This window comes from Balearica regulorum, chromosome 1 (assembly GCF_011004875.1).
Source record: "Balearica regulorum gibbericeps isolate bBalReg1 chromosome 1, bBalReg1.pri, whole genome shotgun sequence".
NCBI lineage: Eukaryota > Metazoa > Chordata > Aves > Gruiformes > Gruidae > Balearica > Balearica regulorum.
In genome coordinates, this window is record NC_046184.1 from 9500183 (window position 1) to 9524168 (window position 23986).

Genomic DNA, 23986 nt, shown 5'->3' on the forward strand with positions numbered 1-23986 from the left:
TTGCTTCCTCCCAGCTTTCTGATCATAGCCAGGCAGTTAGAGACACCGCATCTCCTGTGATGCTGCACTGCATCCACCAGAAATCAAAGTAGAAGCCCTGCAACGTGAGAATTGCTTAGCTAATCCGAATTGTCAGAGGAAAGAAAAGCTTAACGCTTGCTTTTCAAGATTCCTTGTTGCATCTTTGTAATTGTTTAGTTTTAATTACACCGCAAAGTTTATCTGCCATGCCTTTGAACAGAACTCACATGTGCAGAGCTTCTTTTTCATATTGGCTTCAGGCTGCTAATTTTGACACCTTTGTAATAAATCTGTTGGCTAGATGCAAAGCTTCAGGCTTGGCAGGACCTCAGGAAATCAAGAGAGGAGGTAGCAATTCTTGTAAGAACAGGAGTTCCAAAGGCGATAGATTAACAGGAATCATTTCCAACTGAGCTAACCTATTTAAAAGTAGCAAGTACATGAAAAGGGAAAACAGTTAGAGTGCATTACCAGAGAAGTGTTACTCCTTGTGAAGTGAATTTCAGCACTTAAAACCATCTTTCTGAATGCTTGTAATATTTATGATACAGCCCTGAAGGGCCAAATATGATCCATGGAAATACCACGTAATTTCCACCACCCAGTGTTTCCTACTGGCTGGTTTTATACCTTCAGAGTTGCAAAGCCAATTAACAAAAAAAGTGATTTCTCCTAATGAATCCAGAGGGGATGAATATTTATGACCAAATTTGTGGTGCTTAAATTTACAGCACAGATGCCCTAAACTTCGGAGTTTATAAATGAAAAGAAGTAGGCATCTTCACATGGTAATTCAGAACCTATAGCTGGGAGACTACTGTTGGTGATGATAACATTTCTCTAAAGTGTTTGAATTCTTGGTTCCTGCTGGAATATCATTGCCCCTGCAGTTTTCATTATAAAAAACCCCGGGGCCTAAATAGCATTGTGGAACCTAAATAGATCTGTTATTTGGGGCCAAAGGGGATAGATAAATGTCATTTATTAGATTTTTCATGTACTTAATGAAAACTCCTAGTTTCAGCTTCTTAAAATTGAAAAATTTCTTGTAAGATCCACTCTCCCCACACTCCTTTCCACCTACCCTTCAGAAGGGTAGTTCAAATTTCAAGTGATCCTTTATAGATTTTTTTTCTTTCTCCAGTGACTAAAGGAAATTTGGGCAAGTATGCTCACCATATCTTGGAAACCCATAGTAAAATAAATGAAAAAAAAATATCCCTTTTGTGGAGGATAGATTGATATTTCCATAACAATGATTATTAAAATAATATGACTGGTTTTCCCTGGAATGCGTATCTCTCTATATTGTGTACACAAAACAAAAAGCACAATATTTACATTGCAAGAACTATGATGAATATAGTTTTTCTTTTTTGAGAAATGTATCCAAAATGTTCTGTATTATTATTGAGTTTGTAAAGAATTCTTGAAGAACAACTGATTGCAGAAATTAGCACCACATGGAACAAGAAATCACATGATACAGACATATGTTTTCACAGCATTCCAGCTGTAGAGCTGGTGAGAGAACTTTGCAAACAGATTTGGGTATAATTAGGAAATTTGAGTTGCCCACTCTCTGACCTGAGAAGTGACTACTGCAGCTACTTATAAAAAGGCTGTCCTACACTGGGGTTTTTTTGGGGGAAAAAAACCCCAAAAAACCGAAACCTGTAGTTTTTGTGATAAGATCAAACTGTGGAATTAGACTGAAGAAGCATAGTCAATACTGTGCTACCATCAAATATCACATGTTAAAACTTTTCTTCTTTGCTTATTATTCAAGTCTTTTAATTTTATTTTTATTAGAATGATATGGGAGGTCAAAGGAGCCTGATAAACAAGTGGACTACTTTTCTGAAAGCCAGGCTTGTGTGCTCGATACCTGGTCCTGAAGGAGCAGACACACATTTTGATGAGCTGCGTAAGTTGATGTATCTTTAATAGTCGATTTTAACATCAGTATTGCTTGAAGCTTTTTTGTTTGTTTGTAGAAGCACTATGCCTTGTTCTGATTTTACTCCTCTTCTAAACAGTGCTGGTAATATCTCTGACTTTTATCAGAAGTCCCTGGTTATAAGTGGAATTAATCTGATCACAAATATGGGCATTTTTTTTCCCTTTCACTCCAAAAGCTGGAAAGTTAAAGTCTGATTCTGTATAAAAACTAGACTATCGGCAAATGGACAAACTTCAGAATATTAGCACAAATTCACATGGCAGAAATTAAAATTCAGACAAAAATAAAGCTTTGTTATATGTTTACAAATCTCCAAATTACAAACAGTACATGCAGAAATATTCAGTGGATGTTTAATTAAAAAAAAACCCAACACATTTTTCCCATTGCAGAAGATATATTCTTACTTTCTACAAGAGACGAGAGAAACCCGCTTGTATACGGAGTCTTCACTACAACAAGGTATGCGTTAGGATCACGTTTTCCCCCTGGAAACAAACACTGAAGATCTCACTCAGTCTTTGTATTAAACCATACCATGATCCCAATTCCTGAGAGCAGTGAGAGACTGCTTGAATAAGGCTTGCAATATTGGGGCTGTAGTCACTAAAGACAATATTTTCAGAAATGGAAATAATAAATTATGTCCTTAAACCTTTGTGTGCCTGACTTTTGAGAATGATTGTACAAAATGATGAAAATTTAACAATCAAAAGCATGCTACTTTATTTCAACCTTGTCTAGTTGAACTTACAAATTTCAGTCATATTCACTGAGCAACCAATATTTACTATTTAAGACAAATCATTGTCGTGAAGCATTATTTCTGTAAGCAACAACTTGACATCAACTGTTTCTTAGGATCAAAACCCACTATGCTCTAAAGTGATATTTCAGTATTTTTATAGACAGATGATGGAAGAGTAATCCATCTTTATCTCTAGGGGAGAGATTAATTAATTAACAAACCTCCCAGCTGCAATTGTGAAATGCTTTATGTAGAATTGTGAGAAAGGAAATAAATATTTTTTTCTTTTGCCTCCAGAACCTTTGAATTAACTGTAAATAATAAGGACTAGCCAAATGCTGAATAGTACAAGCACTATGAAGAATTGCCAAGGCACTCCTTAACTCAGAAGCAGCCACCACAGTGGCTCCATAGAATATATAACCACATAAAATATTTCAAATTGAATGAAATGTTGCACAATGAATAAAATGGCACAAAGTAACTAAACTTCACTCAACAACCTGGCATGGTGTTCTTTGGAAAAATGAACTGTTGGATTATTTTTTCTTTAAATATGTTAAAAAAAGGAAAAAGATATAGAAAAACTAATAAATGTTTATTTCTATCTCTTTTTATTGTCTGTCCAATGCAACTTGTAATTCTCAGGCACTTCCCCTGCAATACCACTAGTATACAGACTTCCAGATGTGAACACCATGTAAAAGGATGTCCTTCATTTGCAGAAAATTCTAATCAAAATAGCTAATAAATGATAGCTGGAAACTCTCAGCCACTAGAAAAAATGGCAGCCTATCAAGTGGTCCCAAAAGCTAAGTCCAGGTTTCAGTCAAGCAAAGCTTTAAACTGAAATGACAGTGACATTAAACGTCTGTAGTTATCAGACCTGCACACATTGTCTGTTATTTAGCACCACTCATATTAACTCTCAGGTGTAGGATTGGTCCAAACCCCATTAATTCTGTGGGATTAGTTAATTCGCTGGATGAGGCATGCACTGAAGAGGTGTTTATAACATGTATATCAATCCATCTTCTGTTTCAGCTCTGTCTTCAAGGGCTCTGCCGTGTGCGTGTACAGCATGGCAGATATCAGAGCTGTTTTCAACGGCCCTTACGCTCACAAAGAGAGTGTGGATCATCGGTGGGTACAATATGAAGGTCGCATCCCGTATCCCAGGCCTGGTACAGTAAGTGTCGCCTTAATTACATACTTCTATTTTTACCCAAAAGCAATCATGCTTCACACTCCTCCCTGGATTGGTAATTTATATTTTCCACTCAGGATGTTTCAAATTATCCTCTCAAGTCTTTCCCTTCTGTTGACAGCTCAGACTTCTACCTACCCTGTAGGTATATAAATATACATTTTTCCATGTCTCTGAGATAACATTGTGTCCAGACTGTCCATTTCCTGATTGTCTCTCCTATTGTGATCTCCTACTGTACAGCTGTATTTTTATCTGTTGGGATCACCTCTAAGGCATCAACACTTCATAAAAAGCCAAAGGCATTTCTTTATGGAGTATTACGTTATGCTGAGGTATTTTATTTGAAGTCTTGTATTTCTGTTATCCTTGTGTCTGTTAAGATCCTGTTCCTTGAGATATGGGCATTGATTCTATTGTGTGTGTTTGTGCATGTGTTGTGTTTTGAAGCAACATAAGGAGTTAGTTGCTGGGGATTTTATGTGATGAAAGATAAGTGATAGGAAGAAAAGAGAAATTTAATATCTGGAAACACTTCTAAATCCCAGTCTCTTAGACTTCAGATGTAACAATAGGGCCAAAACAGAGAGGGACATTTTGAAAGAGTTATTAAAGAATTCTTCCCTAATTTCTGGCTTGGTATTAAATTTGGAAAAGCACGGACCTACATTACAGCTGAGGAAGAAAATGGTATTTCCAAAAAATGCATCTACTTTAAAAAAGTCATCACAACTTTGAGCAACTCTTCATACATAGAATGCAAGAGAGCAATGATTTAAGAGTAAGATATTATCCAGCACAGCTTAACATTAACTTGGTCAGGTATTCAGTGAACTAGTACTAGGCAGCTGCATAAATCCAGCTGAGCACTGAGCTACGGAGGTTGGACTGCTGCTGGTACCTTGCCTAGAAGTCATCTGGGTGTTTCTGCACTGTTTCTCTGACATCAGCAATGGTATAACCTTTGCTTCAAGCCACATTATCTAGCTTATTTAGTTCTTCTTTTCACACACTTCCTTGTGTCTCTGTTTTCTTCATCATCCTTCCAACGGACCCAATGGTCCAAGCCCATGCTGTTTGCTGCACTCTGTGGTCCCAGGCTTCAGCAGGTCAGGCCCTGAGCTCTGATTCCCTCATCTCAACCACAGGAGAGCCGCAGAGGACAGCTCTGTCTATAAAAACTAAGGCAGCTCCAGAGACTGATGTGGCCTGCGTAGGATCTGAGCTGCTGGCGCAAATGCGCTCCTAATTTAGACAATTTAGGCACTGTAGGCTTACGCATCTCTCATGCAGAATATATAGTGTCCCCAGAAAAGAAGATTATATTTATTTTTTTTTAAGCATGTGCAACTCCATTACTGGTTAAGAAGTGCAGATGCATTTAGTTTTAAGTACAAAAATGGTGCCAGGGAGAACAATAGCTGGTCCCATGGCATCTAAAGAGATTAAAATAACTCTCTTGAAAAACTCAGAGTGCCCCATAAGGATGAACACTCTGCGCAGATAGATGGGTCATAAGCTCATTGCATTTTTGAGTGTATTAGCCATCACATGGTTGAGCTGGGATTCACAAGGAAGGAAACATGTCATGCTGAAGCATGTCAATGCTGATCTTTATCACTGATTTGAATATCCATGCTTGCAAGTAGTTTAAAAGTTGGAAAGTTTAAATGGACATTTTTCATAAGCCACCCCTTAACTCTGCAAATGCTTCATTTAATCACCTGGTAACAGCTGTGAGAAAATGGTCTCATAAAAATCCTTAGGACCTCCATACTCAGTGGATTTCTGTACGAGTTTGTCTGACCAAGGACTGAGAAGGGAAGTGGATTTTACTGAAGAAAGCTCTCAGAAGAAAGATATCTGTAATATTTGCTGTGTAGATAAGGTAAATGTATTGTTGCATAGTTATTTATCTTTTGTCTTAGTGAGCTGGACTGCAAGGTACTGCAGGCTCAGTACTTTAATATAGGGTTTCCAAATAAGTAGATTCATGCCATGTTTTCGTCTTATAATGGGCTATACCAAACCTCGGGATATGAGCAGATTTAGGCTGGGGTCTGGAAAAGCAGCGCAGTGCTCAAAGGCAAGGAAAAGCAGCAGCGTGCTATACCCCTGCAGAACGCTGCAGCGTGAATGCTGAAATGCTCTTCCTTAAAGATTAATTTCATCATTTCTTGCCAGCTATGAGGTGGTTCAGGAATGCTCAGAACAAAGCCAAAGAGGGATAATCTATCCTTTTTTAAGTTCCTAGAACATTTTTGAAATCTAAGCTGTTCCTAAGTGTTGACTACAGTTAGCATAGCCAGCACCGCCTTGATTTTCTATTTCTTATATTTTAAGTTACTAGCAAAGTCTAAAAAAGGCTATAGTAGGAAATGCGTTTCCTTTGATGTTTGGCTTTGAGAGAGGCATTGACTTCCTTTCAGCATTTATACAGAAGCAGGAGGCTGCTTACCCCAATTTAACTTTCTGCTCAGCTGCCTTTATCTCCAAAGTAAATAAAGCTGTTCACTATAGGGGCTGTGACCACTTTGATATTGAAATTTTGACAAAATGCTTCCTGTGGCAATTTGTGTCGGAGATAAACTCCCAACATGACCATGATATCATGCCTTCGCAATGCTGAGCGGCGTGCGGGCAGCAGGCGCCCCTGCCTGCCCGGGGACCCGGTGCTGTGGCGTGGTCTGCCTGCCCTCTGCCGTCGTTGGCGGAGCCCCGATCGGGATGACTGGGGCATCTCCGTCACGTTCCACACCATTGATGCTGCAAAATGTACAGCTCTTTTTACTCTAACTTCTCCCAGTGGTATTAAAGAGCAAGTGGAAATAATGGAAATTAAACAGAGGCAAGGCTTCAAATCTATTTCAATTTTGAAGCTGAAAAAATGAAAAAAAAAGCAACAGAAAAACCATGCAGCAGGCAGCCCTGACACAACGGGTGGTTTGAAAACTGAGGGAGCTTTGGCTCTGTCTTCTTTAGCTGTTTAAAAATGGGACTTGCATATCTGCAGCTGTCCCCAGATAACAAATCCAGTTTTCTTCCAGTCTCTTAGGGTTCCACCCCGGAAATTATCCATTGATAAAGAAATCATCAAGGACTTTCTTTAAAGTGTGTTCTGTACTCTGAAACAGAGTTTTCATAATGCCCTCCCAGCAATCACAGAAGGCATTTAAACAAGATTTTCAGTGAATTAGGAGGAAAAAAACATTTCCAGCTTTTTTATTTAGCTGTAATTATTGCAGTATCAGAGCAACTCATATTTCCCATTTGGAAATTCTGATGGGATACACAGGAGTAATCCTTATTTCATTGATGGTGAGTAAATGTCATTGAGGTCAGATTTTTTAGACAAATGTCAATGTTTAAAGACACAGATTAACTCTTAGTCTGATCTACTGCAGAACCTAAGGTTCTAACTGTTATCCAAATATCTTTTATAGATCAGGATATTTTACTAACTGATTTGCCAAAGGTTCAAAACAAACCTCTGGAACAGCAAAATAAGATTCTTGCAGTCTAAGTCACTTCTTAGCTATAAGAAGAAACAGCCCACCACATTGCTTTTGTGCATTTGAAGAGTTTTATGTCTCACCCCTTTCCCCCTCCAGATCTGAATGTGGCCCCGAGCTCCTGAATTCTTTGTGTATTCTTTTAAAAACAAGTTCCCTTACAAGCCCTCAGATCCTCCTGTGATCTTTTTCATCTTTTTCTCTTTCTATTGCTTTCTCTCGCTTTCCTCAGAGAAACCCCTTCCTTTATTTCTTCTGCTAATCCAGTGCAGCGGCTGATCGAGCTGTGGTGTCCATCCCACCAGGAGTTGGCTGAGCCACAGAGAAATGCTGTCTGCCAAAAGGCCTCCCCCTGTCCTCCCGTCTGGTTAGTTTTGCTGCTTTAATAAGCGTGTTCATAAAACACTGGGGGTTGCACAGGTTTCCCTTGTTATTTTTAGACTTATCTTCCTCTTTCACCTGATCTTTTATGGGATAGATTGCATTCTTTGCTTCTCCAATTCCTCTCTCCTTTGATCTCCCCACTGTAAATGGGCCTGCTTAATTAAGTGAAATGTTTCAATTTATGGGTTTATTTTCCTGAGAAAGCCTCCTCCACCTCCTCTGACTTACCAACCTGTTTTCCCCAACATGAATCACCTCTCAATTCATAGCAGCCTTTCACAACGCTGCGAACCCAGCCACCTTTCCCACTGGCAGAGGTCGGCAGAGAATTGCAAAGTGCCACCTGCAAAGTCAAGTTCACTCACCTAGTTGGTCTCAGCCCAGTTAGCCTCAGAGTAATGCTCTCTTATGTCAGCCTTTTCTATCAACAGCACAGGTGTGTTAAATGGAAAAGCAATACAAAGTGATCAAGACAAACACTGGAACAGGGTAGAACAAATCTTGCACATCCAGTGGGATGCAAACTCTGTCTTAAAAGAAAAAAAAAAAAAAAAGACTTCAAGTTATTTGTAGGGATTCTTTTGTTTCTTTTGTTTGTGCTTTTTGTGACGGGGATGGAGTGAGGTTGATTGCCTTTTGCAAAATTTGCGCTGTTTGTTTCTCTCCTGCAGAATCTGACTCATTCCCCTCTCCCCTGCCCTCTCCAGACTTGCTCTGAGTAGCTGCAAGGTCAGCGTGACAGTCTCCCTGCTGAGTGTCCAGTCCTGGGACAACCCATCTGTCCTGTAGAGAAGCACTAAGGCTTTTTGTAGGCATGTCCAAATGCAAAATGTATTGGGCATCTCTGATCAGACTACAGAGAAGAAGCCACATGGCATTTAGGCTACTCAGGAACCCAAGTTGCATCTTCAGAATGACTTAGGGTTGAATCTCCAAGGGCACGTAAGTGCCTATGCCCTGAGAGTCATCTCTCAGCTGTCACCTAATCCACAGATCATAAACCTATAAGTACCCCATTTTTAAAAGTACTTCTGAGCATCTTGGAAGCTCACACCAGTCCTCAGTGTTACATCTTAACCCCCCCAGGACTCAGACTTTGCATTTCTTTATAAACACTACAAATAAAGTTCAATGTGTTGGGTGTGTGGGAGGTCCCATTTAACATAGAAGTGACTAGTTGAAGGTAGTTCTATTTCTCTGCTTTTTGCTTGATGGATCAGTAACAAGGGAACTTATTTAGAGCTCAGAAAACTTTACATTACATCATAGGAAAATGCTGGCTACAAGGGCATATCTCCTTGCTACTTCAATATTCATATACTGAGAGCTTGGGAGAAAAGGACCATGTGGTAAATTCATTCCCTCTCAGGGAGGGTCTGGTGCTCCAGTTCCTACTGCTCTTAACATAAAATAGAGAGTTTTTCAGAGGAAAACAGATCTTCTCCCTTCCTGGTTAACATCTGAGCAACACCCTTACTACTTTTGGCTAAGCTGAGAGGTAATTATCCCATGAAAAGTGAAACATCTTCAACAGGAAGGAGCGAGGAGCTCCCAGGATGGCTCTGGGCCATGTGCCTGGAATAGAGACACCTCCCCTAGGAGGGAAGCCCAGGCTAAGACATCTAATTTCCCAATATGGGAGAGATTTAAGAAATATTTCACTCCTTAATGTTTCACACTGGCTACTTCAGATGCTCTGAAGAGAGAGACTTGCTTGTGTGGTGCTTAGTTCTCCTTGTGAAATGCATAAAAATTCCCAGCCTGGACATTGCAAAATCTACCAAGCAGATGCCTACTGCACTCGATATTCTCAAGTCCCTGTTGTGTACCTAGCCCATGGCTGCTTGAGTCTCATTGTTAAGTAGGTCTAAGGCTTAATGTGACAAGTCACTTTTAAACTGGGATTTTCAACACACTTGAAAGAGAAACCCTTCTGAAGCTCACAGGGAGCAGCATTCGGTTTTAAAATTGTCAGTAGACAACAGCACCACCGCTGAACCAAAGATGCGTCATTAAATGAAAAGGATATTTTTTTACATATCTTATAGCTAGGTTCCCAAATAATTGTCACAATTTTAATAGGTGTTACATCCATCAGCTCTTACGGACTTCACTGGGTGGTGTGAAGCACTATGCATTTTGGCAAATTGGAGGTTTATTTAGGAGACTAACTTCTGGCACCTGCTTTTGAAAATCTTGGCCAGGGTTCCCACATAATGTTAACACAGTCATACCGTATGTCTCAGTATTGTGTGAGATCTACACATCCAGCACTCTGCTAAGCTGCAAATTTAATAAGACAAGTGAAAAAAAAAGAGAAAAGCGTACATATGTGCAGTGTTGCTAAGTTAGTGTGTATTTGCTTTTATTTGAGAAAGATTAGCCTTAATTTACCACATCCTGATTACATTTGGATACAAATAAAAGGTGAGGGAATAAAAGGAATCTTTGTAGATTATCTGGGATCAAGACTTAGTCCAGGGTGATTGTTGTCAAATCGAGCTCACACAGAAGGCACTGGAAAAACTTTAAGTAACTATTGAATTGATTCATTAGAAGTTTTGTGCCACAGAGTTTGTACAGCAGTTGAATAGAGACACCCTTAACACTTCCAGCTCTGTTTCTGGGGTTTGGTTTTGTTTGTTTGTTTGTTTTTTCTTTATTTTGTTTTGTTTATTTTTCATTTCTTAACATGTATTTTTGTAACAAGTTATCATTCATGACAGTGAAGACCTAAGCAACCTCAGAAGAATAAATTATATGGTGAATAAGTTTCTTGCAGGATTCTTATCTAGCAGTACTAATTTTACTAATTTAATGTGGTTCATTTTTCTTTATGTCAGCTATCTAGAAGAAAAGCATAAAAGCATAAAATCTGAGTTGTTTAGACTTATCTGTCAGAAAGCAAGAGACAGGCATCTCCTCTGTGCAGTTCGCACACAGCCAAGATAAAAATCTAGGTCAGGTGAGATGAAACCCACCCTGCTGCAAAAGCAGAAGATGCTGAGAGAGCGGAGTGATGGTGTTTTAAGAACTTTTATGGAGCTAGATTCTCTTGTAGTCCACATGAAACAACCCTGCCAACGTACTCCTGCAACATTTGATATAAACGCAAATCTCTTATTGTCTCCAGTGGGAGATGTCACGTATCTGAGACAGCATCTGGTGCTGATGATGTGAATAAATGTTCTCTGTGAACTGGGCAGAGAACACCAATATCATTATCACGAGACGTGCAACAGGATATGAACTCACATTTTCAGAGGTGAAAGGCTGCTTCACTCACCCACTTGGCCATGCAGCCTTTATCATCATACATCCTATTGATTGCTATGAAAGGAAGGACAAACCTACAGGAATTGTTCTGCAACGATGGGTGGACACAGCTTTAAACAGCTGCCTGAGGACTTCGCCAAAGGGTGGCCAAAATGATTTTTTCATTCCCCTGTTCCATCCATCATGCCACAGTGAGTGATGCTTCTGGAAATAGCTCCCTCGGCCAAGCATAACAGGGTCACACCTGCCCAGCTGTTCTTGGTGGTCATGCTGTCTTAGGATGGGATCCAAAGCCCACTGAAATAATTGGAAAAGGCCCTGTTGACTCAAGCGGATCTTTGGATCAGACCCTTAGTCCTTGTTTCTACTAAATTAGCTTCACAAGCTGGCAAAGATTTTCCTATATCATGCATGGTAGGGTTTGAGACTTTGGGACTACTGTAACAACTTCATAGTTCCATATTGGTAGACATTTTATCCTAGTGGGTTTTAGTAAGTGATGTCATTGCTCTCATCTTCCTCTGTTGATGCATTTTTGGCAAAAATCTAGGACATCTTTAAGACCCATGGAGCTGCTCCCATTTTCACATAGAAGTGGACCTCTGGGATTGAGCTGTGAATAGGTGAGCAATCACCGAATTTCCAGAGGATGTGGACTGTAACTCAGAGTAGCGAGTGAGAGCAGGAGCCACAGAAAATGCACATATAAGGGAAAATCAACCTCTAGGACACAGTGAGGGGGAAGAGAGTTATTGGTTGGGCAAGTGAAGGAGTGAACTTCTTTCTCATCCTATATAGAAAAAAATTGATGCAAAATTAAAGCACATGTGTTTCTATCTGTTGATTCCAAACAGTTCCTGCAAAGATAAACATGTTTTAGAAATCAGTAGGGTTTTTTGAGGTCTGATTCTGGTTTAAGTGACAAAGACTCAGACCTTGGTTGTTCTAAATGTAAGGGAGAAATGTTCATTCCTGAAGTACTGCTCGTGTAGCGAGTGTGCACGATTTGGTTTCTGTGTAGTTATTGCTGCTGAATTATTTCTTCTGTATTATGGTTCACTTTAAATTTTTACCCCAAAGTCTAAAATCTGAATTTGTTTTGTTTTGTTTTTTGGTCACACCCTTTCTGTAGTCTCTTTTGGTGTAGAATACAAAAGCATGTACTTTGTGAAATTATTAAACTGATATCGTTACCTTCAGAAACCAACCAGCCCACCTCAAGGGTGTAATCTTGCAAAGACATTAATTTGTGAAAGCACCATAGAAAACAGAATGTGGGAGACCATACTCAGCAAGCCAGAGGGTGAAGTTCTTGCAGAAACGCTAGCATAAAACCCCTAGGGATAACACACTGCAATATATGTTTCAAAATGAACTATTTTCTTTCAAAAGGACTTTCCTCTTCTTCTTTTTCACTTGTATTAAACTGTATTTTCAAGGGGTATCCTTTGAGCAGTTATCAATACAAACCTGTCTTTGTTTTCTTGTCAGTTCTTTCACAGCCATACATTAAATTGTATATTGAAACAAAATGACTGACTGTGTGATGGGATATATCTTAATTCAAATTCACACAGGTTTACTGTCCATGGAGAAATTTTCAAAATGTATTAGGTGATTCAGGAGCACAAGCCCTATTTTCAATAAACAATTTCAGAGCCTTTATGAAGATGAGGATGTGTAGGTTTAACCCTCATGGATTGAAACAATGCTAAGCAAGTGAGCACTTGCACAAAATCTGTTAGATCTCCAGACAGACGTAAAAATCAGTCCAAGCAAGGACTGGAAATAGACTGTAGTCTTTTAAATCACTCAGGCTACATCTCTATTGAGTAACACAAGAGGTCAAGTTCAAGTGCAGACCCATAGTCACTGTACTGTTTAATGCTAGTCCAGGCTTTGCCGTAGTTTAAGCATGCTCCAATGGTTATTGTGCTGTGGCAGTGTTTGGGGTCTAAGGTAGATCAGGAACTGTCCCCAGCAGGCATTTCAGATGTGGCCATAGATGTGGATGTAGAATGTCAGCTGGTCTGTGCTTCACTGGCCTGTTTTGTTTCTGAATGTACAAGTAGTCTCTGGCACTTTTGAGAACATTATCTTCAGTCAGAAATTTTTGTTTAACTAGCTGCTCTTGTCTTTGCATTCAGAGTATTTATACAGCTGTGTGTTCACATAGAACTGTTTATAATGAGAATAATTCTGCATTGTATTAGATGTATTTACTGCATGAATAATTCGTCCTTAGGCATGGGTACACTACCTGTATGTGCTGTGCAGAGGCTGCATTCCCTTTTTAGCAAGCACTACCCCAGAGTGTTCTGTGTGCATCCCTCAGCCCAGGAAGAGATCAGGCAGTGGAAACCCAAGAGAGAAAAAGGTCCAGGCTGGTCCTGAGCCCATGGGGCCGGATTCACTGAGAGCAGCTGATGTTGTGTAGCCACAAGAAGGGAGTTTGCCAGCAATAGAGGAGGGACATGCTCAGCCCTCAGCACTGTGTGTGTTGTTCCTAATGCAAATGTTTTGGATAATGCCAAACTTCTCATACTGGAACAAATCCTAACCGCAAGCCCTTAACTGGCACCATAGATTGAACACGTGTCAAACTGGAGATTTGGGAATGTGAACTAAAGTCTCCTCTGTCAAAATTAGCCATGAAGGAGGATTGTAGAGCAACTTCACCACAAATCTTAACTTTCTCCTGGCAGATTGCAAAGGCATTATTTAATCACATTTCTTTCTTCACAGACTGTGTTATGGCTCCACCTGGCAGGAAACACAGGGATGACTTAGCTAAAAATAGTGTTAAATAAGAAGCAACTGACAATTTATATGTAAAAGAGTGTCACTAACTGGAATAGTGTTTCCCGTTTGTCTTATTATTCTCCAGGATTTGTAGTGCCCCATTAACACATCTGGATGCCTCCAGATTCAAAAGAGAAGCTTTCTCAGACTCAAATTAGAGACCAAGTATAAAACAAGGGATGCAAAAGAGATACGAACAGCCATGGGAAGAAAAGCAGAGATAGGTGAACATGAGAGGTGATGGGTCACAAACATAGCTGGCCTTGCATGTGTGTTCCCAGGCTCACCCCAAAAGGCACAGAAGGGAAAAAAATTGAAGGAGGTTGAAGAGGTGGGTTTGTGGGTAGTCTTAAAGCAAGAAGCGTGAGAACCAATTAGTGTAAGCCAAAGAAACAGCTGAATGGATTAGTTTGTCAGTATGGGTCTAACAGAGGTGGGAGCCAACCCCAGCAGTGAATGAGTGAAACTGGGGAAGTGTCTGAGGGACACTGTAGCAGTAGTCTGGACCAGAGGAAGATGAGATTATGCTGTTCAAAGCCAGAGTAAAGGATGCTGCAGCAGCTGAGTTGTGGGCCCGGGCAAGAGTTTCAGCTATATTTATGAGTAAGGAAAGTCACTTCTGAGAAATAATGAGCTGCAGGGATCACCTGGAGAGTCTGCCTTTCTTAGACAAAAAAAAATAAATGTGAGGTGTAGGAGGTGCAGTTCACTTAAAAGTTATGGCCTCTAATTACAGGCCATATACAGGGAAAAGATAGGTGTGGGTGTTTCAGTCTTTTTGACTGAAAAATTAACGAGGTTAAAGCATTTACTTGTGGCCTTCTGCCACAGTAACTCTGAGCGTATCCCCCAGGAGAAATCGAGCCGTTAGTCTAACATCCGGGCGTGCTGGTGGGGCTCTTGCCCAGTTCTGGATCACCGCATCAACAGGGCAGAAACTCGGCCTCGATAAGAGGAGCAGAAATACAAAAAGCAGAAAAAAACCTTTGATCTGTGAGAAGACTCTGCACTTTAAATTCTTGAGATGATGCCACGGTAGCCACCGGAGGGCACTCTAGACTTGCTGTTGAGAGTCTGTGACACTAATACCTGCACTCGTGTGTTCAGCACGTCGAAAATTTAACTGCATGTTGGTACCTGTGCCTTGGAATGGAGAGCCTAGGCAGCATGACAGGTCTCCATCACTCCAGACTTGATTTCCTTGTCTTTTTAAAATACTCAATATGATAAGGCACTGTGAGTGGGGCAGGAAACGAGGAGGTGAAATTCGTTGCAGATGTACTGAGCCTGTCATGAGATTTTTCTCCATTTTTAAAGCAATGCTTTCAAAAAATAAACTAATGGTGACCAAGTGCTGCTTTGGGATGAGAAAAATCACTGAAGAACCTGCCTTTTTACTGATTTTACAAGTGTTCTTACAGAAAACTTGATTTCTGCTTGAATATGGATTGAATTTGTGACTTATACATAAGACCAAACTTCCAAAGTGGCCTACGCTGATGACATCTATTATGGTATTATATACAAATAGTTTCTAAATATTTAAAGAAAAAATAGATATTTTCCTATATTATTATCAGATCATTTATGGCTAAATTTTGCTGGGTTCAATATATGATTAGGAAAAAAAAAAAAAGGTCAAAGTACTGGATGTACTGCTTGAATGTTAGTAATAATGATAATGTATTATTGGTGATAGTGGTATGAATATTAAGGTATGTCTCATACTCTCTTCAGGAACACTGCTAGATCAAGAAACATAATGAGTCTTGGTTATGGTCTTAAAGACCATTTGGTGATAAAATTCAAAAAATATTTATACTTTTTAGTAGTTTGTGTTTACAGATATGTTAATGCAATAAATGTTAATTAATTCACATTTTATCCAGCATCAAACAGACAACTTCTTTTTTCTGATGCTGTCTTTCTTAGTATCTTAGAGAAGTTAAGAAAGTTCATCTCCTCTCTAAGTTTTCATTTAGGTTATGCAAAATCTCTGACTGAGAAAGAAGAAAAGCCTATAGGAGTTGTTCTTCAAAGCTTGCATATATCTATAGGTAGATGCAGGTGTGGGTATATAACTACCAGAAACTGAAGATTTATAATTGCAAGTAGTAGTACAAATGAGTAAGATTAAACAAATTAACTACTTTTGGGTGGCTTTAAAAGATAAAGGAGAATAGGTGGGAGCGGGATAAAAGAAAATGAAGATGAAAGGGAAGTGCTTTTGAGGAGAGGTAAAAATGAAAAGAGAAGAGGAGAGAGTGGAGAAACAGCCCTCTGAAGAACTAGAGGAGCACACACCACCAGTGTGCTCCCACGCTTTCAAAACAACACTGAGCTTTTTCACTTATAAGTCAAACTACCAGCCACAGGTAAATGTGCTTTACAAACAGACATGGCTGATCTGGAGCAGGCAGCTTTCCTGATGCACAAAGAAATCTGCAGATGAATTGTATTTCTTTCCTAATATTCCTCTCATCTTCTTGTTCTCTCTCTTTCATTCAGTGTCCAAGCAAAACCTATGATCCGCTCATAAAGTCTACCAGAGACTTTCCTGATGAAGTCATTAGCTTTATTAAACGCCACCCGCTGATGTACAAATCCGTTTACCCGGTGACGGGAGGACCAGTTTTCACTCAAATCAACGTGGACTATCGGCTGACACAGATTGTGGTGGATCACGTCATGGCAGAGGATGGGCAATATGACGTTATTTTCCTAGGAACAGGTATGAGAGAGGACTTCCACTATCATTCTGCCCAAACCACATCCTTTACAAACACTTTTAGTCAAGCAGGTCCTGAATAAACCTGTTGATTAACATCTTTTTCCTACGCATGCAGCTTTGGGAAGCGTTTAGATACTCCTGATTCTGTGCCAGGACTTCATGAAAACGCTAAGATTAGATGAATTTGTCAGCTCAAGAGATTGCTGCTGTTGGCATTTTAATGCCTCCTGGTCCCAGGGTGATAAAACAGTTAAGGGTCATAATACCTGGACTTTCTTACCCTCTGAGTACCATTCAATATCTGTCCTTACATTACATTGCAGTCTGGCTTCAATTCCTGCTGGCAGCTCATCAATAACCAATTAAAAGGGGAAAAAAAAAAACAAACCCAAAAAATCCTTAATAACTTCAAGGAGTACTTCGCATTAACAGTAGTGACATGGTGCTTCAGCGTGACATCTCATGGGACACTGAACAGCTAAGAACAATTTAAAATTGAGCCTAAGGCAACAATTCCACTTAAATACTTTTAAAGATATAACTTAGCAACATGAATAGCTCGAAACAAGAGGACAAGGATTGAACAGAGAGAGGTTAAAGTACTCTGTCAGGGAAGAAATCTGCTTTGCAGTTTTTCTATGGATAATTATGTATCTATTTACATTTTTATGATAGTTATATGCCTTAAGGAAAAAGTCTAGTTTTACCATAGTAATTAAATTTAGAATCACTGGATGAATCACCCAACAGCATGGTATGCTAAGAAATATTAACATACCTATTCATAACATTTCTGAAGTAATAATCTACCGTCTTACTCCACTGGAATTTCTTGTTCTTAACCCACAATTTCACATTTTCTCAATAGTAATAGGTCTTATAAAGCACTTCTTACTGGTAGATCTGAATGGTTTAATAAGGAGGTCATTGCCATTATCCCTATCTCACAGCAGGTGAAACTAAGGTATGTGGAGGTGAAAAGGTTTATTCAAGGGCAGTGGATGAGCTACTGCCATGAGCTGCAGGGCAATTAAGATTTCTGTTTGAATCCTACCCCAGTGAGGTTGGGTTGCACATATAAGGAAAATTTGGTTTCATATAGTGTAGCTTGACAGGTATGGATATTCCGAGGTGATTTTGGTAAAGGAATGAATTGTCACAGAGCATTACCTCTTATAAAGCATGGGTGTCTCAGCCTTCAAGAGCTTCCCAGCTGTATTATCACACATGTGAGTCCAGAGATGGTCTCATGGACCACTCACATCATTCAGCTCAATCCCTCTCACAGCTCTTGTCTTCCAGAAAAGAAGGTGTGAGAGTCCCTCTACAGTCCCTGCAAGTCAAGGACAGTGGTGTCAGACGGAAAAGCACACTTTCATAGAAAAGAACATTAAAGTGCTGTTTGCTCTCCTGCTGCCTGAGAAGGCTGGGGATAAGCTTTAGCCATGATGATGGAAAATCCTCGTTGCTTTCTGAATGCAATTTTTAATATAATCCACAGAGAAGGAAAGGAAACACATTCCCAAGCTGTGAGATGCCTACAACTTGAGAATACTCACTAAAACTTACTTTTCCTGTGATAATAGTGAGGAAAAGTAATTTAAAATGTAAGCTGTCCAAAAAGATGGGTTCAATAGATAAAATGTATAAAATACTCTTTCAGTGGTTATAGAGGTTGCTTTCAGATGTTTGCTGTCCACTACTATAAAATTTGTCATAGGAATAAAATTATATTGAGAGACCAGCAACTCAAATACCCCCAAGTTAACTGTTCCCACCCAGCACCAATGCTAATTCTTTCAGAGTAAATCATCCGTTTTCAAGATGTCAAGGCCAGCATGTACCATGCAGTCACTAGGTGGCACTCGATAATATGCAGATATTTATTTACCTGCAGTGCCTTTCTTAAAAGTGAGTTTTCTTTTCTAGAAGCACTTGTTTTTGTTCTATTTTATCATCTAAACTCATCCTATGGAAAAAAATAAACTTGAAGATAAGATTTCAAATATTGTATAGAGAGACTGAATACAGATATATCAAATAACGCAGGAGATTTTGAGCAGCAGCAGATCAGAAGCATATTATATGTTTAAATGTATGCAACCAGCTTGTGCATATGCAGGCTTTGGCAATTATGTCAAACAGACAAACAAAAGAAAGCTCTAATACATAAGGAAAACTGAAAAGCTTTTGGCTGTGATTGGTAATAGGATCTTCAGTAGTTTGGGAAAATCTCATTCTTTCCTTTATAATGTATTATTTTTCATCATTTCAATACTATGCATAGTGCTTAGGACTAAGCTGCGCTGTGTCTTTTCCATGCTGCACATCCCAGTACCCAGCCCACTTCCCCTGACTAGTTTTAAGGGTCCTTTTTAAGGCCATTCGAGATTCACTGGTGTGTAATGGTCGGAGATGAAATGAGCAACTATTTTTTTCACCAAGCAGGAATTCAGGTTAAAACTGATTAATAGATTTAACTTTAAAAACTTCTCCATATATCTCCAAAGAAGTAATTTCTGTAATATTTAAATGAAGAATTTGATGTTGAATGGAGATTTTGTTCAAAAATTTCCCTAAAATGAAAAGATAAATGAAAAAAGTGCATTGCTTAACTCCCCACATTCAAGTGAAACCCACTTCTGATTAAGGTGCTATACTGGATGAAAATTAATTCTCTAAAAAAGAGGAAATACTTTTCTGCCAATTTAGTCCCCTAAGTTGGGTCTCTTTGGGCCCCAATTCTGTCTCAAGGAAGTGTGCAGAAACTTCTAGCTGGCAGCATGGACATGCTCATAAGTGTGTATGTTTGTGTTTGAGTGCGTGTTTGTGTTTGTGTGTTTGTGTAGCAGGAGAGTTAGACCATCCCTGCCGGGAGCAGCCTACAATTGCCTTGGCTCAACCACACAGTAAACCCATAAATGCATTGTATAGAGCTATGTAGATAGCAATAGGTGCAGATAGGGATAGATGTTGTTTGAAGGCCACATCCTTCATGCATTCACTTTTATCCTCAGGGCCAAGTTTTTAGATTTTATTTTTTCTTTGTAACTTAATTTTACAGCATTACTTGTTGGTTTTTTATTTTAAAAAAAAGGCAAACAACCGAACAAAGAAAAGGAATCTGAGAATCTGAGATCAAGTTGCTATGAAGTAAGAAATGGAGTGGCACACAAGTACTGAAAAATAACTGTGGGTTTTACATGATGAACATTTGTTTCAGATGTAGGCACAGTCCTGAAAGTTGTGAGTATCACAAAGGAGAAGTGGACTAAGGAGGAAGTGGTCCTGGAAGAGCTGCAGATATTCAAGGTAAGCATTAACAGCCACAGCATCAATTAAATATTATTCAGGGGACTTTAAGGCCCAAACTGGCTTTGTCTGTCTGGTTGGTTGTTTACTGGAACTAGTTCAAGTTTCCAGAGGGACACTGTGTAAATTTTTAAATGCCTTGGTATTCTTTGGGTAAGTCAATTGAAAAAAGTCCAAAACCAAACAGACTATGATTTTTCAAACTCATAGAAAGTCTCATTTATCCTGCCTTGTTCTAGTTTAAAATCTTATTATAAGCCCAGATTTTTTTATTAGTAGTATTTTATTTTTAATGCCAATTTTTCTATTGTCTCAGCTTTGGGACTATTCTTAGTACAATTATATTTTTTTCTTAAACAAACAAATGAACAAACAAACAAAATTCCACAAATGCAGAGAAATTCTTTAAAGTAACAACTTTAGGAATTGAAAACATGAAGAAAATAGAACAAAGATAGTTTGGATTGTCAATGTGGTTTAATTTATTGGTGAAGACTGACTCAACGTTTTTGACCATTTTGATTTGGTTATTCTGGCTGAGTGATAAAGAAGAAAAGTAACCGGAACCCTTCTAATGCCAATGACTTCTTCACAAATAGAGCATGTAAGAAGCCCAAACCTCCTTTCTCTTGCACGGGCACAATTTCTGATTAACCTCATTGCTGGTGAGGCAGCTGACGTCAATGCACCATTAGAGCAGGAAAATGGAGACCTGTGTCTTCCCTACGGATTTTCTTTTCCATTTAGTAGCTTCCTCTTCATTCTTTGCATTCTCACTTTACTTTCTTCTCATGCTATATAGCTCTTCAGTTTTCACCTTGCTTTTTTCATCAAAGTTTACCTGTATCCCTGGCATTTTGATTACTTTCTCACACATCCTCTCTCTTATGTGCTTAGCCAGAATTTCTGCCCATACTAAATAAATCAATTTGGGATTTAGAGACAGTGTTTTCCAACCCTAAGGACAGGATCTTTAATAATTATTTCAAAGGGTGTATTTCTCCATATGCCTTTTGATATGTCATGTGTATGATGTAACTTGGATTTAAAGGATTGTCATGTCTTCTTCCCACTGTCTTGGACACCAATTATAAATATCACTGTGAAAATACCAAGATTACTCAGTGGCCTGCCAAGTAATCAGCAGTTTCAGTATGTGCACCAATTTGCTACATTCTTAAAACATAACGTCAAAGGCAAATGTAACATATCATATTTAAAACAACAACAAAAAAGTTTAACTTTTTTTCTGCTCAGCAGACATTCCTTCACATTTTTATTGGTAACATTTATAACTGTTACATCTATGGTTTTGAATCCAGAAAATGAAAGGCAGTGAAGGGCTGAAAAAAACATCCCTTATTTCCTTGAACTGCATTAACTTTAAAAAATAGGCTTATATTAATCATCTTCTATTAGGCGATAGATAATACCCTGAGCTTTATCCTGTTCTTACATCAGCCAATGGCAAAAATTTCACTGTGTCTCATAGCAATGAAATACATCCTGGTGCAGAGGATCTGCCTATGTATCCCTTAAATGCCAGCTAAGCCTTTCAAATTGTGCTTAATAAGAACTTAAGTTGATGTGAAGGCTCATGGCCAGTCTCCAGGATGGAGTAGACTGCAAATTCTAAGAATTAAAGCCAGTTGCCTCATAAGGAAAATTTATGGGAGGTATTTTTGAAAGCATGAATTTAGCGATTTCCAAGAATTTTTTTTTAATATTTGTTTAAACCAAGCAAATGGATCTATAATTTTATTTACTTCTTGTATGTTAAGTTCTGTCCTCTATTTCATTAAGAACAGGGAACGTGTAAACTAATGCACCTTACTAATTTGTTTTTCAGCACCCTTCATTTATCTCGACCATGGAGATTTCTCAGAAGCAGGTAATCACAAGCTCGTTTAATTACTGCAGGATATATGGTACACCGAACACTTAGCTTGTTATTTCCAGGTGATGCTTGTTACTTACTGGCCAAGCTTTCCATGGATGACTCTTAAAATGTATCTGGAAAGAAGGAGATATATTTGAACTTATTTGCCTGCCTAACTCACATTTGCTTACAAACAGTAATTTGTGTACCCAAGCTGGTAATTATTCATGGAAACAAATCTTTAGTCATATGGTAGAGGGATTTGTGAATGAAGTCAATACACATTCATTTTCCAAACACTAGAAATACTTGTCTCTTTACAATCTAGTAATAAATTATTATTACTATTATTGTTGTTATTTTTATTAGTAGTCAAGAGAGATCAGGGCCTCATTGTGCTGAAAGTTTTCTGCACAGAGACTGAAAACCAGCCCCCCTCCTCTAAAATCTGGGTGGTCCGATCCTGGCAGTTGTCGGGGCTGGTCCCAGTTGGGAATCTCCCGATGGGAAATGGTTTTATGGCGGCTCTGAGCTCTACGATGGCTATGTGCACGCTCGAGAGGCAGCGTGACACCAGAGCCATCCCTCCCTGCCCCGCAGAAGTGGCCAGAGCAGCTCTGGCACAACACACCTCCCTCACGCCGGAGGAGGTATTTTGCCGTTCAGGCACGCACAGCACAGCTGGGTCCCATCTCCCCTGAAAAAGGTGGCAGGCCAGCTGGAAGTATTGCATGAGCCAGCTCCGGCTCCACAGCAAGCACTTGGACCACCCTTGTCTCAACAGGCAATCTGCTCACACTTTGGCGAGAGGGGAGTAATCTTATCCCCATCCTACCTAAGGATCAGAAGCAGAAGATGAAGTTTTTATTTATGTAAGCTCATCCCTAGTTCCCAGATTCTTAACATCACAGCTATCCAGCCACTTGTTTTTAAATGTGTTATTAAACCGTTCTTTCCATGGTTTGCTTCTGATTTTTTAGTACAGCAGAAATCTAAAGGTGTAAGGGTGTTGAGTGCTTGTGTCTTTCCAGGACTGCAGCCCCCTTTCCTCTCTGCAGTGCTGTCAGGGATTGGTGGGGACTGCCCAGTTCACACTGAGCCCTGAGAAACATTTTACAGTAAAGGAGGAATTCTCCCTCATTTTGTAAAATCTGGGACAAGGTTGAAAGTCTGCAAGTGTGGCACTGAAGAAGGGAACTTTTTAAACAGGCTACTTGGAGAGTGCTCCTAATTCATTTGCTTTGCCTGATTTGCAGCAACAATTGTACATTGGTTCCAGGGACGGATTGGTTCAGCTCTCTCTGCACAGATGTCACACGTATGGGAAGGCTTGTGCAGACTGCTGCCTTGCCAGAGACCCATACTGTGCCTGGGATGGAAACTCGTGTTCCAGATATGCCCCCACTTCTAAAAGGTAAGTAAGAAAATACAATGTGTTGTAAAAGATCTTGCTGCTTGCAAGAATTTTAGAGGTTCCCCATCAGAACGTGTTGCCTTTTTACTTAGCATGTCATTTGCCTTAAACTTTGATCATACTCTGGCCATGTTTCACATTTCTGCTCGAAGAGCTGTGAAGACAACGTAGCTTTGTTTAAGTGTGTGTGAAGGTAACTCAGCTACTGCAGCTAACATCATAAATCCATCACTTTCCTTTTTTTTTTTTCTGAATGCTTTAAGGTATGAGATGCTCAGATGGAGGTCCTGGTCATGGCTGGCTCTGCCCAAGATGCAAGAGCTTTTCTTAAGCTTCTGCCTTTCGCACAGGGCACCACCGTAGTTATAAAGCTGAGTTTAACATAGTATCCCAGAGTGGTCAATAATAAAATACATTTAATTCCCTGATCTAAACAAGCAATTGTATTTGTGGTCTAGCCATAAGAGGGAGACAGAGATTTAAGTACTGTGATTTGACCGCACTGGGAGCAGTTTTTCCACAGTGAAAGAAGCTTCATCTGAACTTTCTGTACACACCAGCTAGGACAGCAGCATGAATCTGCATGGAGGGAGAGCATGCTGCAGGCTCTAGCGGTGCAGTACCTGTGTTGCTGGATGCGTCTCGGAATTTTTGGCTGATTTAGCCAGAGCTCTGAGCTAACTCGTTGAGCCAGAGTGCTTCACAGCCTCTTCATTCCCCTTTGGACGAAGCCTTCC

The 23986-nt window shown here is 39.5% G+C and overlaps 1 protein-coding gene across 3 annotated transcripts in view; it reads left to right on the forward strand.

Moving 5' to 3' along the window:
• The window catches only part of SEMA3D (semaphorin 3D), a 146218-nt gene that overhangs the window by 106984 nt on the left and 15248 nt on the right, over positions 1 to 23986 (forward strand). For all 3 annotated transcript variants that reach the window (XM_075771100.1, XM_075770948.1, XM_075771021.1), the window contains 7 exons: positions 1834 to 1948; positions 2377 to 2446; positions 3777 to 3921; positions 16422 to 16644; positions 19868 to 19956; positions 21806 to 21847; positions 23092 to 23249. In XM_075771100.1, coding sequence (XP_075627215.1) covers positions 1834 to 1948; positions 2377 to 2446; positions 3777 to 3921; positions 16422 to 16644; positions 19868 to 19956; positions 21806 to 21847; positions 23092 to 23249 — 842 coding nt within the window. The remainder of the gene's footprint in view (positions 1 to 1833; positions 1949 to 2376; positions 2447 to 3776; positions 3922 to 16421; positions 16645 to 19867; positions 19957 to 21805; positions 21848 to 23091; positions 23250 to 23986) is intronic.